Genomic DNA, 18,992 nt, shown 5'->3' on the forward strand with positions numbered 1-18,992 from the left:
AACCTTCATTTGCATAGGAATGCAAAGCATCTTGTAACCTACAATAGGAAATTACATATATGACACACGATGTCATGTTTATGTATGTGTAGTAAACAAAGGGAAAGATGTCATGATTGTTTATTTATCTGCCTCGCTGCCATATCTAATATAGATATGTTTTACATTGATGTGATTACTAGAAAAGTCATTTTGTTATGAATATTACCAAAGATAAAGTTAAATGGTTAAGAAAAATGTTTATTGATATACCTCTATGACTGATTAGGGTCAAGGTCAAGAAGGATTATATTTGTAGTAGGTTGTACAGGTGACAATTGCCATGAATGTAATTCACCTAGACAGATGGCGATGACATTGAAGTTTATTTCAGTCAGGTATATGGAATTTGAGTTATTGTAATTGCCAATAATTCTCTGGTTTGTGAAGAAAATGTATTTGAGTAAATTGTTTTTGAAAATCGGGGGCTAATTGTCACATGAGAAATTGAGAATTATTTCATTACTATGTTACCCTGACGGAAGAGAGATCTCCTTCTGATATTTGAAATTCATATACACCATAAAAAAAGGTAAATAAACTCTTTTTAAGCCGAGACTTACATGCAAAACTAGCAGGTATGATTGTCGTTTTTCTGTGACACAGATCTCATGGTAGGTAGGATTAACCCAGTATATCAATTAATATTAGCTCTAATTGTCATTTGTAGTATTTACTTTGTGTCACACTACAGCAGAAATGCAATTGAAAAGTTCCAAGGGGAATTAGACCAAACAATGGAGTATCTAGCAGAACAGAAACTTTCCTTGTGAGGAAGCACATTACATCAAAGACCATTTCGAGCTAAACCTGTCTGCTGCATGTATGGTCAGACTGAAAATCTTTTTCAGTGAAATAGATCGTCTAATTAACTTAAAGTGGTCAAATCTTAAAGGCTCCCAGACTATAGAAAAAGTAGACTTGTGCTGGCATTATAAAAAAACTAGATGGACCTACGACTGCTATGCAGTCAAAAATGATCCCTCCGCATACCTGCCAACCACCCCGATTTAGGCGGAGTTCCTCCGCATTTTTCATACCAACTCCGATTTCCGAGTGCATGCCTCAAAACTCTGATTTTTTTTAATTTTAAAATATTTTTAAAACAAACGACTGTTGCATAAGACTAAAGCATTACACAGCACTGATAACCAGATCACGCCGACATCCGCGCTCGCGCTCATAGAAGATATACACAGCGCAGCCCGAACGTGATCGTTAGTTCCGCAGTCATTATCCATGTACTGCATGTACTAGTACATGGAAGCACGTGCGCAAGCTATATCGATAAAGTGTGTGCGGACGTTGTACTAATACATACACTACATGCAGCGTTGTTGCATAGTAACTGCATGCGTATAGCCCACGTGTATTTATATTACATGTGCAGTTGATACACCGTGCATAAACACTGTATACATTGGCATGTTTTCTTCAATGCTTGTGCGATGACTGCGATCGTGGAAGCTTGTTATTTACCGGACTACCTCGGATTTATTTTGGATTACTACTACTATATTCTTCTTCTTCGTTGATTTCTCCATTTTTGAAGGACAAAATGGGTAAGACTCGTGCTGTTCATAATCAGAAGTATAAGAAAGAATACGGGAAACAATTTCCAGTTGCAGAATCAGCACTCGGACTTCAACACGCATTTTGCATCGTGTGTTCGGCCGACTTCAGTATCAACCATGGGGGAATGAATGACATTCAGAAACACATGAACTCGAAGAAACATAAAGCTTTCAGCGAAATTAAGGACAAGGCTCGTCCAATTTCAACCTTCTTTTCTTCTTCTTCTTCAGTAGCCAGTAATTCTGAATCTTTCTACCTTTGCAAAATAGGGCTCCTAACTGAGGTGGGTAGTGAAACATGTAGTTTTGTGAGTGTTCACATTTTGATATTTCAAAAATTGTTTATGTGTGGGGCAAAAATGTTGAAGGAAAAGGCCCATTTGCACCATTAAAATGGAGAGAAAAAAAATAGACCCTAAAGTCCTGTGTACCCCCCCCCCCCCCCCCAATCTACGGGCTACTACCCCAATCCTTCGGTGGTTCGCGACCTCGTAGTCCATCCAGAAAAATTTACTCCTAATTTCTCTTGTCTCAGGTTGGCAGGTATGCCTCCGCCATAGAACAATTTTACAAACCATAACAGAAGCAATTTTAAAATTGAAATTTGATTTTAATCCATTAACAGGTTCTCAGAATATCATGATTACAAGATATTTTTCATACATAATAAGCCCGATGTCCGTTGACCTATGACCTTAATGACCCTAAAATCTAATCAGTTCATTGGCTCTGCAAGATACATACATGTCTTGAGTGTGATAGTAATCCGTCCATTGTTTCTAATTATGCAAATGTGGATATTAAAAACACAAAGAGGGCGATTAAATATGGCCGTTATAAGTTTGAGAAATTTTTGAAGTTACTGGAGCGTCTCTCGCTGTTGTGACTGACACAAAGAAAGCGCTGGATGAATATTTAATGACATTTTATGCTTCGCTGAGGAAACCAGACAGTGAAGATAAGACGAAAATTGATCGTTTCATGCCATCGATTAGATATACCCTTCATCGACATTTCAAAGCTGAAAAGAACTGGGATTTATCTGATAAGAATGAATTTCTGGAGAGCAATAATATCTTCAAAGCGTTGATGGTCGTTTTGAAGAAGGAAAGAAAAGGAAACACTGAACACAAAACACCAATATCACGAGATGATGTGGTGTATTTTAGGTGTTCATAGAGACGTTATGTAACAATGTGATATGCGCTATACAAGAACAACACATTATTATCATTACTCAATGTCATAGGATTTCCATTCCGTTAGATAGGTGATGAGCAGGAGAATAAAGTACCTAGGACTACTACTGCACAGTATTAGGGTTCCTAGTGTAAACTAAGAACCTTACTTTTAGCCTCCTACCACTTGTGTTGACCGGGAGAGGAAGAGGAAGGAAGGGGAAGTGTTCTACAGGGGAAAATCTCAACTCTTTCATTGATATGAAACCTGAGGGGACAGATATGACATTCTATCTATAATGACAGCATTGACAAAAACAAGATGTCGCAGCCTTACATTCTGGTGATAGGTTCAAGGATCAACCCCCTTTAATTCTTCGTTATTGTGGTGAGACAAGCATTGAAGTTCAAGACAATGACCAAGGCAGTAGACTTTTGTTTTAAACTAATAAACGTGCTGGATGTTCAGTGCCAGGCTGCTTGCATAGGAACGTGGGAGTTCCTACAGAATATGTACTTGCCAGAAGCAAAATCTGTTGCAGTTAAAACATCTGTGCGGGAGCTCCACACTTTTTTGGCAAATGGAGAAAAGTAAGTTGTAGGGCTCTATCAGCTACATTGTATGAGACTAACAGACTTGATAGAAATTGTAAGTGATGGACTAGAATTTATCTTTTCTGAAACTCAAGGTTTGTGAATAAAAATCTGACAATGAAAGCAAATTTATTTTACGAATTCTTAATTATGTGAGTGCTGTAATGGCAGCTAGGCTAAAGCCGGAGGTAAGAATAGAAATTCTAGATAGACGGCGCTACAGAAATGCCTATCATTATTATAAACTTTAGCATAATTATAAAATATCACACACATATTCAAGCCCTGATATCATGTATTCTTACCAGTTCATAATGCCCCAAATGGAAGAAATATGTTGGCAGTATTTCTGTCTCCTAATCAGTTTCCTTCAAATGAAGGCAATAGACATAATCATTTCTGCACCCTACAACGACATGTTTACCCTCAATCACGACGGGTGATGAAAACACTTCACCCGGAAGCACCATTTCAGTTAGTACGTTGCCTGTCTGCATATCTAGAGTGCAGACACGACCATCCGTCGATGCGACGGCCACTCTGCGATGACCGTCCCGGGTGAAGCCGAAAGGGGTGGAGTAGATGGGGAAGGTAGAGACTTTGGAGGTCCACTCGAGCTGACCGGTCGAGGGGTCAAGACAGGTTACAGAGCCATTGTGGGATCCAAAGATGACCGTGTGACGAGATGGTTGTTCATCTTTGGAGAGGGGCTGGGAGAGTGGGTGGAGGGTTGAGATGCATGGTGATGAGAAAATGGGTCCATCGACCGTGTGGGTCCATAACTGTCGGAGAACAACAAAATTAAAAATGATTTAAATTAGTGAACGCTTCTAACTATTTTTCATGATCCCCCTTGTAATAATTCATAAATAATGGTCCAAATATCTTCACATGCTGTTTATCACACTGGCGATGAGGGTTGACATTCTACAATTTATATCTTTTCACCTCGTTTGGCGACCAATTTTGTCACTAAGAAGGTGGACACTATGGATGTCCACTCATACAATATCCAACACACTCTTCAAATAAAGTCTTGCAATACCCTTCAATCTTGTTTTTTAATGCCTCTTATAAAGTCCTCGAGCAACAACAGTGGAAATACATGAGCTTGTCGCCACTAATCCTCTCAATTCTTACCACCGCTACTTTATTTGGCCATAGAGGGCAGCACCAACCATCGGTATATTTGGCAAAGGCACTCCCAGTTCCCATACAAATACAATGGGTAGTATTATAGTTTCTGAACCAATAAACTTGTAAGCAACAGATTATCATGGTGCCTACATAGATCTCATCAAGTCATGGGGGGGGGGGGGGGGGGAATTCATGAAGCCTGAACAATAGTTTAGTAAAATAAGGAATTAGTTGACACTGCTGTATATTCTCTATGGAAGCCGGAAAGAGACCTTGTCTTTTTGTCTTCCCTAGTATCGTATCTGCACTTGTGCTGACCTGCGTAGCATGGGAGGAAGGTCGCCATCTGCTGTTGACAACATTGTATTTGTGGTAGGGTGAATAAGCCAGTTCACGGTTGCAGTCTGAGCATGAGCAGATAAAGGTCATTGCAGAACAAATTGTGAAATATATGGAGACAAAATACTGGATACGTGCTCATGAAAGTTATGTTATTATTATTCATTCATGCACAAGCAGTGCACTCCATGATACACAGGTGGAAGTATTCTTTGAAAAGGGGAAGCAATTATGTAGCACCTCCATCGCTGTATGGAGTGATTATTTCAAAATGTACAAAGTGGGACCTCTTCATGTTTTGAAGATCTGTGGATATTCGGGGTCATTGCAGACATGTGCTAACCGTGAACTGGTCTATTATGAGATTTACAAACTTCTATTTCTGCTTTCCTACAAATCAGTGCCAGGCTCTTTATCTATCGCTTTGCCTACCTGGATGCCAGCATGAGATAGGCAGTACATGATGCCATCCACACATCCAACAAGAACGCTGTTGTCTATAGCAACAGGTGATGAGAACACTGGCTTTGGGCAGGCGAATGACCACTTCATTTCTCCAGACTCCTGTTATATTCAATACAGATTATGAGAAGAATTTAATAGGTTTGTTACACTTCAGAAGAATCTCCCTCTGAGGTGCCTGGTCACTTCAAGAAGGGAGCAAAAAGGACAGGTACCAGTTTACTAAATGTTCTTTAAAGGTAAAGACCAGTTATGGTCATGCGATTGCATTGTGAAAGAAACGTTGTGGAATCGATCAGAAAAGGTTGATCATCTAGCATCTAGCATCTGCAAGGTTCTGGAATCATCAAAATGATAAGAAATTTGGCCCATTCTTCGTAAAGTTACAAGCACTATACACAGAAAGATGTATATGGGACTACCCTATATCTCTCACAGACCATGAGAGAAACAAATTTACCAAATATATGAATTAGTAGGTGGTTTCCCGGCAAATTTTTTATCATCATGTATTAGTCAAAACATATTCTTTCACATGATTGGTAATGAGAGCTTCCATTTCATTTTTTGAAATTGGGGCGTTTCCACTACTGGTCTTTACCTTTAAGCAAACTATTCAATATCTTTTATAACAAGGAATGAATAGATTTTATAGTGCTGTGTGGATGTCAATAACCAAGGAAACTACCATGAGATGAAGAAAATGTTTAAAAACAAAATCAAAACAAAATTCGTAAAATAACCAAGGAAACCTATAGCTCTTTACCACTCCAGTTTTACCTCGCATGTAAATGTCAGGCAATAGAAACCCCCGAAGACTTGGTTCATAGTAACAGTTGCAACATTTTGTTCGGCTAAGATTATTTCAAGAGCAAGGCGTTGAAAAATAAATGAACCCTGTCTTATAAAGTGTTGCAATCAATCGCATCTTATTTGCGATTGATATCAATCCCAACTACCTACATAGGAGAGAGCAAATTTTTGATTGCTTAGAGGACTTGCAATTTGGTTTGGATCACTCGCAACTCTTCATTGGACATGGCCCTGGTAATACCTTGTTGAATGCTACGACACGTCCTCTCAGAGTAGCTGCTACTACAGTTCCCGAGGCATGGTGGATACAGGGTGAGGCAAAGACGGATCCACCACCACAGTGGGATCGCCATTTCATCTCACATTTCTCCTCCTACAAACAAAGATATAAAGAAGAGGGTGGAGAAGTTGTCGGCAAAACCTATGAACCATGACATCCAAGGTTGTTTGGAGTTCTGGTATAAATGAAAAGTGCTATGCTTAAAACCCAATAATTGAATTGAATTGAATTGAATTGAATTGATTTTATTGTCCATAATATGGAATGTAAAAACTACAAATATGTGGCATTAGCAGATTGATATGTGACATTCTACTTTGTTTGTTATATGTTTGTTGTTGATGTGTTTTTTTTTGTTGGGGGGGGGGGGGTCCATTTTGTTTCATTGAATTTATTTCTCATTTCCATTAAAAAATTATGATAGATAAAGCAGGTAGTGAAAAGATTACCGTTAGTTGTATACATGTCTTTCACATGCAAAATGCGTATCTGGTTCTTTAAGTCCACAAAATTTACATTTTGGGTTTTTTTATTTTGTTTACATCCAGACCCATGTGTCCAGCAAACATACAACTTCTATTACAGGGTCCTATAATCAGCCTAACTACTTGAAATACTCTTGGTAAAGATTTGATTAACTTAATAAAGTAATAAAGGAAAAGAGACCATGCAAAGTATTTAGAAATGCATTTTCAGCTTGACGCTGCTTTTAAAATTAGCTACCTTTAGTCTAGAAAATGTTGTGAACACAAAATGTTTGCAAATGTCGCATGTAGTTCATATTCACAATTGGCATCATCCTGAACAATGTTCCAAAGTTTCCCATCCCAACTTCCGGCTTCACAGCAGATAAATTCTTTGCGCAAATTACCTGAACTTGCAACGCCACGATGTGTTGGTCATGTGATCCGATGTACACCAGTCCATTTGTGACATCACAGACTGGTGAGCATTTGACCACATCTCCAGTCTCATACTTCCAACAAATGTCTCCAGACGATACAGACAGGCAGTACACAAAACGATCATAGCAACCTGGGTAACAAAACAATTATTTTATCTTAAAGGGAGTGAAGCTTGGCAAATACTGGTTAAGGCCATCTATGTCTTCTTTTGGACAACTGCACGTAAACGGATGGACTTGATTAACGGTAGTCAGGCAGCGACTTAATCTCTACATGGTCTGCTTCGTGAAACAGACCGAAGTTCTCCTCACGCTTAGGTTTCACATATGTTGCACGCACATGATTGCTGCGGTCGCGTCGTCCGTAGTCGTATTATACCCGATTGGCCCCAAAGTCAGGCCACGGGAAAGACACATAGACTCGTCAGGTATTTGATACAAACATTCAAACATGTAAAATCTGAATGACTGAAGATCTGAATAGTCATCAGGATAATAATGTCAAAAAATTCAACAAATTTTTAGCTTCCTTGGAGAAGAACTTCATTCTAATCAAAGATATTTCTTACACCCTTTAACAATGATACAAAGCTCTAATAAGCCAAATCAAGTCTTGATAGTTCATTTTCAACTGATGAGCTTATCAAAAGCAGATACAATGCAAATTCATAAATCACAGTAGCATAGCAACCTGGTTGATACTATTCAATCAAGATTTAGACCGCATTCCGCAGTCCAATAAATTTCAGACAAGCAGTATAATTATTGCACTAACATGATATAATTTATCAAAAGTCAACATAATAATTCTAACCAAAATATGCAAACACTGTATTTAAAAATTACATTCTTGCTGTATGATTGAACAAACTGCTATAAGATTAACAAAGGAAAGATAGGTCTCGTACCGACAATGACGTATTTTCCACAAGCAGACAGACAAGCCGATGATTCCACTCGATCACCTAACACCGCCTCCCATAAGACATTCCCTGTTTCCATGGTGATAGCGACAAATCGGTGAGAGTGTGAGCCAATGTAGACTGTTTGGCTGGAGCTACACAATGTATATATATTTAAAGATGGGATGAAAACAAAATGATCATTTATAGATTATAGTTTTAGAGGTGTTGAGTTCTTTCCATAATATGTCCTCTATTGCACTCTAAAAAACAAAGCTTTCACAATGCCAATATTATAAAATAATAAATATAAATAATGTAAAATATGTGCATCCCACTACAAGTATATAAACTTAAAAACAGTTTTTATTAAATTCATCATGAATGATAAAAAATTGATAAAAATTGAGAATGTTAGTATAATGCTCCATCTTCTACTCAGAGGTAAGTGATAGATGAAAATAAGTAAGTTGAGGAGGATGACAATAGTAACCCCTTATGTAACAACAAGCTAACAAACATTTAGTATAAATCAAATTTGAACAGTTAGATTCTGACTTTCATATATTTGTTACATTGTAATACTGTAATACAGTACATGGATCAAGAAAAAGAAATAAACAGAGCATAAAACCTTTTCTACATCAGATAATAATAATAATAATAATAAACCATTCTTGTACAGTGCATGGCACACTACATAACTTTGCCCCTATGTACTTGGGAAGGAAAAGAAGAGATTGACAAAACTGCGATACCTTGGGAAGAAAAAGAAGAGATTGACAAAACTGCGATACCTTATAAGGTTCTTGGTGGAAATTTCTGTTTGCAGTGCACAGAAGTGATTGAAAATGTTTAATTTTTTAATCAACAGATATCTAGATAGTTTACCTGGTACACACTACAAGAGGTGAAGCATCAACGCATTTCCCAGTGTCCACTCTCCAATTTTCTTCAAAGCAGAGCTTTCCTGTATTTACACTGCATTCTGACTGTTCAACGGATGGCTCCGCACACGCTCCATGGCCCCCTTCTGATGTCCTATCCCGAAAGCAGTTGTGATGTAGAATCTGGGTACCTCTCCGGACTGAAACAATGCAGTTCCTTTGGGTATCTGGATAATTTGGCTGTGAATTTACCCTGTCAGAGCCTAACGGAGGCGCTCTCTCTTGGCTAATTGATGTCTTCTTTGAAGATGCATCATCCAGAGGATCTCTAGAGGAAAGTTTTCTTTTGAGTGCTTGACTGGTCAGCAAATCATCATCCATTTTCCTACCTCGAGTTGCAGAGTCCACTCCTAAAAAATTGTCCTTTTGGTGTTCAGAAAATGATATGTTTAAGTCCTGATTTTCCACAGATCTCACAGCAATCTGAGTTGGTTTATTATCAAGAAGACAATTATCTGGAACAGCTTCCTTGCCAGTGCTTGCAGCAAATAATTTGTCTACGTTTTTATTGGCAAACTGTTCCTCCTTATCACCTTCGTATTCTTGGTGATGATTTTCGATAAAATGTTCTGAATCAATGCTTGTCTTCTGATTTTTAGTGTCCATGTCCTGATGGCTTTCAAGATCACTTTGGCAGCAAGTAGTCTGTTGAAGATGTTGCCCGAAGGTCTGCTGAACCTTGGAGAAGGTCCGATGCAGGAGGTCATCCATGAGGTCAGGCAGAGGCATGCCAAGGGAAGCTTCAAGAGAATTGACCAAGCGCAGAGCTTGGAAGGAATCTCCACCCAGTGTCACAAAGGAGTCATGGTCCCCAATGGCATCCGATTCAGCCAAGAAGAGACAGTTCTGTTTTATGAGGGGGTATATATTTATGAGAGATAGCGAAATTACATACTGGAGAAAAAACAAGAAAGATAACACAAAATAAAGCGATTTTGTACATAAACATATGTTGATATAGGGAGGATGAGGGGCAAAAGAAAACAAGAAAAACATCTCTTGCCTCAGGGTTTAAGAGAAAGGCCAGCAGCCCTGTCAGACACTTGAGATGGCCATCGGATTCCAATGGCAAAACATTTCCAGGAGAAGCACTTTTCAGGAAACGTTATGATCCTAGCTTGCTCTCCCTTTTCCAAGTTTGTGTTGGCGGAAATTTTTAGCCCTCTTTTAAACAATCTTGAATTTGCCCCTACCCAAATATATCAATTTGATATGAACTATGTGTAATTGAGTTTTGGCCTCGTATTTTGTTAAAAGCTCATAAACTTGCAAATATTTTTGTGAGTATACAATGTATCACCTTATTAAAACTAGATGAAATTTTGACTGCGCGCAGTCGAAAATGATGCCTCCGCCATAGAGCAATTTAAACAAGTTTGGAGTTTAAATCTCCAGTGGTTCTTGAGATATCATGATAACAATCTCAATGTATGGAATTTCATAAGTTGACCTCTGTGACCCTTGACCTTTGACCTACATGCTCCAAAATCTAATCAGATTGTCTTCCTATGGTGATACACACTATCATTAAGTTTGAAGTTTAAATCTCCAGTGGTTCTTGAGATATTATGATATGGTGATACATACTATCATTAAGTTTGAAGTGAAAATTCTCCAGTGGTTCTTGAGATATCGCGATAACGATCTCAATGTATGGAATTTCATAAGTTGACCTCTGTGACCCTTGACCTTTGACCTACGTGCTCCAAAATCTAATCAGATTGTCTTCCTATGGTGATACACACTATCATTAAGTTTGAAGTTTAAATCTCCAGTGGTTCTTGAGATATTATGATATGGTGATACATACTATCATTAAGTTTGAAGTGAAAATTCTCCAGTGGTTCTTGAGATATCGCGATAACGATCTCAATGTATGGAATTTCATAAGTTGACCTCTGTGACCCTTGACCTTTGACCTACGTGCTCCAAAATCTAATCAGATTGTCTTCCTATGGTGATACACACTATCATTAAGTTTGAAGTTTAAATCTCCAGTGGTTCTTGAGATATTATGATAACAATCTCAATGTATGGAATTTCATAAGTTGACCTCTGTGACCCTTGACCTTTGACCTACGTGCTCCAAAATCTAATCAGATCGTCTTCCTATGGTGATACATACTATCCTTAAGTTTGAAGTTTTTACATCTCCAGTGGTTCTTGAGATATCATGATAACAATCTCAATGTATGGAATTTCATATGTTGACCTCTATGACCCTTGACCTTTGACCTACGTGCTCCAAAATGTAATCAGATTGTTTTCCTATAGTGATACACACTATCACTAAGTTTGAAGTTTAAATCTTCAGTGGTTCTTGAGATATCATGATAACAATCTCATGTATGGAATTTCATAAGTTGACCTCTGTGACCCTTGACCTTTGACATACGTGCTCCAAAATCTAATCAGATCGTCTTCCTATGGTGATACATACTATCCTTAAGTTTGAAGTTTAAATCTCAAATGGTTCTTGAGATATCGCGCTAACAAACTCAATACAAGGAATTTCATAAGTTGACCTCTGTGACCTGTGACCTTTGACCTACGTACTCCAAAATCTAATCAGATCGTCTTCCTATGGTGATAAATACTATTCCCGAGTCTTAAGTTTAAATCTTAAATGGTTCTTGAGATATTGTGATAACGGTCAAACGGGACGGACGTACGGACAACCCGAAAACATGATGCCTCCGGCACCACCTTCGGTGGCGGAGGCATAAAAATAACAATATTGTAGTTTTCTTCATCATTAACTGAAAGTCGGAATATAAATGCAACAAGAGAGAATTACAATAACTATGCTTTTCACTAGATTACACTTGCAATAAACAGTTCGTTTAAATCCTAATAGCATTCACAAAGCATGATTTCTCACCTTCCACTCTCTGACCAGAATCTCCTGCCATCTTCCCGTTGACCTTTGGCCTCTGATGTTCTGCTTCTCTCTCCTCTCCTTTTCAGATGCTTCAAGCTGCCAAAGAAGCTCCTTCAGCGCTGCCGTGTCCACCTTGCCATGTCTTGTGATGGGGAGCTCCTGCAGGGCCACAAACCGGTCCGGGATAGCATGACTTGAAAGTGCCCCTCTCAGATACTTCGCAACACTCCTCGGAGGCTGCAGGACCCTACCCAAAGAGGTCTTTGAATCCTCCGAAGGCACTAATGCTCTGATAGCTACGGATACACGGCCATTGTTTTGGCAGTCGCCTGGATCTATTTCAGATATATTTGACGATGGTTTGTGATTGAAATCTAAACTTGATCCATCAGCTGACTGAGTAGATGGATTATATCTTAACTCAGCTAGTAATGTCATTGAAGAAACCAATTGTTTTCCAGTTGTTGGCCCTGCTACTCCAGCTGACGTATCACTTAATTCCAGATCAAGCGAACAGTCACCTAGATCTATTTCAGATATATTTGAGGATTGTTTGTGATTGAAATCTAAACTTGACCAATCTGACTGGCTGGATGGATCATATTTTAACTTGTTCAGTGATGTAATTGAAGAAACTGATTGTTTTCCTGTTGGTCTTGCTACTCCAGCTGACGTATCACTTAACTCCAGATCAAACGACGGCATGACCGGTGATGACGACGATGGTGATGGTAGTGGTGGTGAGGCAGATCCAAGAGGAGAGAAGGTCTTCTGGATGATATCATTTTCTTGACCAGACCGCTGCTCGACTGGACCTGGTGTTGAGGTAGGGTGTTTGCCGGACGGAGTGTAGAATGCAATCAACCTGCCGTCTGTATGGATGACATCACAGGATTCAACATCTGGGCAGGCTTCAATTACCTGTTAGAGCATAATCAGAATCACAATCAGTAATATTACATCCCAAACAAAGACTTCACAACATCATATAACTTAAGCCTTCACTAAATTCTAACCACTGTACCAATATTCTGTACATGTTATATCTGGAATTACATGTCATCAAAACACTTGTACTATTTTCGATATAACATGGGGGTGCTTCACAAAGATCCTAAGTTGAACTTATCTCTAAGTTGGACTTCACAATTATGGAAAGCCATTAGCATCTATGAAAATATTTTGAAAATTTTGATACAAATCATTCATATCTTCTATTATCGAGGAGATTTCTTGTTCTTGATGTGGAATTTATAAAAAGTCTAAAAAAGCTGAATTTTCTCTGCAAATAGCTCTCCATAATTTTAAGTCCAACTTAGAGTTAAGCCTGACTTAGGACTGTGAAACACCCCCCATGTCTTTATGAGACACATTCAGATGAAAAACAGAATGCAAAATATTTACCTGTTTAACATGAAAGAGACTTATTCGTTTGCCATGACGCTTGACTTGATCGTCCTGACGGCCGAGAAAGAGGAGCCCTCTGTTGGTGACCTCTACCATATCTCCAGTTGACCTCATTACCAGTTGGTCTCTCCTCACTAACACTTGTAACTCTTCATCACCAAGGAAACAGACACGCAGGTATCCCCCTGTAATAGAACAAAATGATTGCAAGTATTCACTCACTAACGACACCATAGTGTTTACATATCATTTTCTAATACACAGTAAGATAGATTAAAATGAAAGTGACCATTCAAAAAATTTGAAATGCATATCCATCAACGTCTGTCTCTCACTATGTTTATCCAAGGCTATTCTCAATTTTGTTTTGTCTATCTTTAAATCAAGTACTCCCTTATCAATATTTCAATACTTTTTTACACATGAGGCATTTTACTTTTACCTTGAAGGTGTAATTTGCGTTCTTCGATTTCATAACCTCTTTCACTAATATACCTTTTTTTTTGGGGGGGGGGGGTTTAAAGACTACTCAGTAAAACTGCACTTTCTTGGATCTGCAAGAATGTGGTATAAAACTTTTACTCCAGCTTACCGATAAACACCTCCCCTATGCCTGATTCAAGCTCTCGCCCGGTTTCATCTCTGACTTGAAGTATGGTGTCTTTCAGTGCATCTCCTAATGGAATACTACAGAAACAAACGGGACAGAAAGAGCAACAAGGCGTTTTAGAATGATCTGCAAAATAGACCAACACAAACTTTAAAGACACGGTCGGTTATCACAAGTTGGCGCTAATATCAGTGTAGGTTTAAGTAGGTAGATCTAGTCCACTGATCTAAGGGAACCAAAGTAAATATTAGCATAATTCTGATACTAAATGAACAAACAAAATCATGCCAATGTGAAATTAATTTCTCTTTCCTTTTTTTATGACTGGATTCCTTTTAAGCATTCATTTTTGTCATAGATATACAGAAATTTCTGGTACACTAAAATTAATGGTACATTTCGCACTCCATAAATTAGTGGACTTAGTTCAACTAGGTTGTCCACCTTCATAAATACAGCCAATGCCCATGACAACAATATCTGTACTGATTCCCCTCAATCTTATCAGTCAAATGACTATCGCAATTGCTGTTACAGAGTAACATTGAAAAGATGCTTAAATATTTTAGAGATATACTTAAATAAGCTAACAGTATTACAAGATATCTCTTGGAGAAGACTTGAAGCCGTCGGTCCCCTGGTTGCTTACTTACAAGCATACACATGATTTCTTAGCAGTCGGGGAAAACAAACCAACCACCCAACAATATTACTTGGTACTCACTGGTGATCTAGTCTCTCCTCTGTCCACAGGTAAAACAAACAAACCACACCAACGATATTACTAGGTACTCACTGGTAATCTAGTCTCTCCTCTATCCACTCCTCTGGAATCTTGAAGCAGGCAGCCCAGCTGGATACTTCGGTGATTCCGTACAGATTGATGAACTCTGTCCGGTTCCCAGCCCCCCTCCAGCGGGCGATGGAAGCAGGAGTAGGGCAGGATTCGCCCCCGAAAACAAGGAGGCGAAGGGTAGAGGAGGCACCAAGAAGATCTTGTTGCAACGCCGAGGATGAGAAGCGGGATACGAGGGATGGCGTGGCCTGATGGAAGAAGAGGAGGAAGAAGAAGTGATTTTTAAACATTTTTTTAGAAATATTATTCCCAAGTCCTTTCCTTAAATAGTTCATGAATCTATTTTAAGATCTGAGGCAAAAACAAACAAATTATGCCTGTATTGAAATCTAAAGCAGAATTATCAATATTCAGAATATTTGAAGATGAATTTGACTACTTATGTTTCAATGCAGAAATCTATATGTAAGTTGTAAAACTTGCAGCAAACCCTCACATTAAATACTTTGAGAAATGTTCCAACTTGGCATCTATTCTTTAACTTCCTGGCAGTTTATACCACTTTAAACCAGGTCCTGGTTTGCATCCTTTCTATATAAAAAATAACAATCATGAATGATCTAATTCAAATATTGTTGCAGCCCTGTTCTACCTGTAAAACAGTCACATGGTTTCTCTTTAGGACTTGGGCTAGAGAGCTGGGAGCCATCTTGAGCTTGGTAGGTACCATCAGGAGGGTTGCTCCCTGGCTCCAGGTCATGAACATCTCTACCACACTGGGGTCAAAGGTCAGAGGTGAAGCCATGAAGACCACATCATCTTCGGTGATAGTGAAAATCACCCTGTAAAATAAAGGGATGAAGAGCTCTACCAATAAAATGATCATGGTTTAAACGGAAAACACAGAGACCTCTCTTTACAACATCTTTGCATCCTCTTGAAACCAGACTTCATAAAATTACCATTAAAAAGCACATCAAAATCTTCATCATAAAGAACCATTTTCGAATAAGAACACATTAGAGTAATACTTGACCCATGTCTGATATATCTATTGTCCACAAACAGAACTACAACGCAAATCAATACTCAGAAACAAGAAGTTTGAATGGTTTTGATTATTGTATCCTGACTGGCGACTATGCGTGAAGAGGCACCACTAACTTGATACTTCATCATTTTGCATAATGGGGCCAATGAATGACAAAGTCAATGATCACTTGAGCCTTTGGAGTACTAAGCCTGGGGTAACTTGGGTGGAGTCTCATAAAAATAGTAATAATAATAAGTTTTTAAAAAAAATCAGTTCTTGTATAGCGCATATCACTCAATAATGTATCTATGCACTTCTAAAGAGCTTTGGAAATTAATACCCTAGCTTTAGCTACAGCAGCCATTATCAGCGCAGAATGCATTTCCAGGAATGATCATACCAGGTACCGATTTACCTCAACCCACCTTGGGAGTGGCAAATGTAGATTAATGTCTTGTCAAAGGATGATAGTACAGTAAGGATTTGAACCCTGTACCTTGTGGTTCAAAGTCTAGAGACTTATCCACTGGGCCACAACACCTCTACCAAAACCAAAATTTAATGGGTTAATGAATCTACTTCAGTGTATTATTTTTCACTAACCTAAGATCCAAAATGTTTGGTACTATACAAGAGTGTGGCACTCGCACTATCTTAGGCCTGCCAGTCGTCCCTGAGGTATGGAGAGCATATGCCAGAGAAGAGGACTGTTCCTCTCTGTCTCCATTGCACAGGTCCTGCTTGTTGTGCTTGGTGGCTTCTAGTCGCACTGGAACTAGCCCAGAAGACATCGGCTCTTGGTCTACATTGTGGCAGAGTTCCCAATCAAAGCTTTGGCCTAGACCATTGGCAAAGTGCTGATGTGGTGAGATCAAACAAAAGGAAGAAAGATTTAGGGATGAAAAAGAATTATGCAGTTATGATCATCAACAGTTACGGCCAGTTACACGTGCAAGAATGTATCTGAAAATAAAGCAACCGATGTTAAGATAAACTAGGTTAAATTCTCTCCTGGTTTCAAATTCAAGCCAAATGAATAAGTGAAAGACCAAAGGACTTCATCTTGCCATCATATCTACTTTTGTTCTTACTTGAATCCTTATCACTCCTTATACTTTTAGACCAGTTTATTATTTCCCCTTTATTGTTTCTTTTATTGAGCTCTGAGCAAATAATCATTGATTTATTTCAGGCAGAAGATTCTGATGCTGGTGAAATAAACTTGTTGATATAAATATATCAAGATAGGTAGGAATCTACTTGAGAATTCCTAGAACAAGAAATTAGTCGACAATAGTTTGAGTCATAACTGCTCATCAAAATTAAGCCAAAACAGATCTCTTGCTAATAAATTAAAAATATATCTACCTCTAATAGACAGCTCTGTACACAGACGATACGGATGCCAACTTCTTTGATGAAATACTCATTGATGGAGCTTGGAGCATGTGGATCAATAGGGCCGTAGGCAGCAGGGAGTTGCAGAATACTGGTTTAAGCAAAAAATAATAAATTATGAAGAAATAATGTTTGCAGGAATTGGAAGACTACAGAAAAATAAATTTGTTGAAATAGTCAGTTACTCGCAATTAAAAAACTGCAAATAAAAGCTACTCCCTCAGAGGCATAACAATGTAAGTATTTTGCTTTGATTGATTTATTTACTAACAGCAACAGCAATACATTTCATACAATAATTTACATACAAAGGTATACCAGTACAAGAAGAGACACTGTTGGTTGGTAAAAGGGGCCAGAAAATGAGCACATGAACATAAATCCGCTGAGAGAAATGTCAAGGCTAAACAGAATTTCACGCAAACTCCATGTATAAAGCAGTCCTTTCTTTAAACTTCAAGTTTCCACCAAATGCTGCCTTTTTGCTTTGCATTAAAAATTAACAAGAATTGTCTACATAATTGGGCAACTGTGGCCTTTCATACAACTATACAAAAGTGCACTGTTTTGTACAAGTAGCTGTCACTGATCGAAAGGGGGATTAGTTCAAGTTCCAAGGACCACCAAACAATGGGACTTGAGAGGATCTCTTAGAAACTGTACTGCACAGGTGCTGGATGTACTTGGAGGTCTAGATCATATAAAAAGAAAAGTTAAAGGATAATGTGGAGTCCTTTGTTGTGATAAACAAAGGATAACACAATTGTCTATTTTCGAATCTATACAGAAAAGTATCTCTACACAGTACTTCACAGGCATGTGTAATATGGTTCCATGGGGATCGAGGCAGTTATAAGAACATACCGGTACTGCAAGTTCAACACAGTCTTGTTAAGTATGTATGTAATATATATATTTATACACTTCACGCATACTTGACAAACTTCAACACGCTTAGAATGCAGCTGCCAGGGTTTTATCAGGGACATCTAAATATGAACACATTTCTCCTGTTCTCAAAAAGCTGCACTGGTTGCCAATCTACAAGCGCATAAAATTCAAAATCCTTCTCCTCACATGGAAGGCTGTAAATAGAGTGGCACCAAACTATTTACAAGACCTTGTTATTTCTTATACACCAGCTCGTAGTCTGAGATCATCACACCAGTATCTTCTTAAGAAGAAAGAGTGGGATATTTTGCAAACTAGACTGAGATTTCTTGGGATATTATCCCGACCAAATATCCCGCTAATTTGGGCTGATGAAGACGCAAATTAGCTTGATAATTTGCGATCGGGATAGTTCACATAGCGGGATATTTGGCAATCTTGAGCTGATGAAGACAGCCCTACTGAGATCAAAATGAATCTCAGAATATGCCCCAGGTGACTTACCCAAGAATGAAAGCAGGCAAGGTGATGCCAGGCTCCGCATAAAGGCCGATGATCTCCCCACACTTGGAGTGAGCATTTAGAAGGGATGTTACTGTGTTTGCGGTCTCCAGAACCTGTCTGTATGTTACCACCTCGGCACCATGGCAACCGTCATCAAATATGGCTGCCAAGTGATGGGGGAACTTGGAGCAGGTTTCTATCATCAGCTTGTGAAGGGTCAGTTCAGTCATTTTGCTGACATCTTTCTATGATCATAAGCAACACTCAATAGGCCGACAGGATACAGTTCTGGAGAAGAAAACA

General features: G+C 38.6%; 1 protein-coding gene across 1 annotated transcript; it reads right to left on the reverse strand.

Moving 5' to 3' along the window:
* Positions 1–2,281: 2,281 nt before the first annotated feature.
* On the reverse strand, positions 2,282–18,972 carry LOC115922293 (beta-alanine-activating enzyme-like). The gene is made up of 14 exons (XM_030980919.1): positions 18,690–18,972; positions 17,265–17,385; positions 16,500–16,753; positions 15,516–15,705; positions 14,864–15,111; positions 14,050–14,144; positions 13,455–13,642; positions 12,051–12,971; positions 9,114–10,015; positions 8,229–8,377; positions 7,288–7,451; positions 6,378–6,509; positions 5,294–5,425; positions 2,282–4,167 (listed from the first exon to the last, which is right to left on the reverse strand). Exons 1-14 carry the CDS (start codon positions 18,917–18,919, stop codon positions 3,742–3,744), a joined length of 4,152 nt encoding a protein of 1,383 aa, XP_030836779.1. The 5' UTR covers positions 18,920–18,972; the 3' UTR covers positions 2,282–3,741.
* Between the last annotated feature and the right edge of the window lie 20 nt (positions 18,973–18,992).

The sequence above is a fragment of the Strongylocentrotus purpuratus genome, unplaced genomic scaffold (assembly GCF_000002235.5).
Source record: "Strongylocentrotus purpuratus isolate Spur 01 unplaced genomic scaffold, Spur_5.0 spur5_scaffold_11, whole genome shotgun sequence".
Taxonomy (NCBI): domain Eukaryota; kingdom Metazoa; phylum Echinodermata; class Echinoidea; order Camarodonta; family Strongylocentrotidae; genus Strongylocentrotus; species Strongylocentrotus purpuratus.

Bases quoted from the DNA above. Each gene is read 5' to 3' on its own strand.
- LOC115922293 (XM_030980919.1), bottom strand. From the start codon at position 18,919: ATGACTGAACTGACCCTTCACAAGCTGATGATAGAAACCTGCTCCAAG. The intron at 17,386-18,689 runs GTAAGTCACCTG...TGCTTAAACCAG, and splicing joins TTGCCTGCTTTCATTCTTGG to TATTCTGCAACTCCCTGCTG. The intron at 4,168-5,293 runs GTAGGCAAAGCG...GTTCTCCGACAG, and splicing joins TATCTCATGCTGGCATCCAG to TTATGGACCCACACGGTCGA.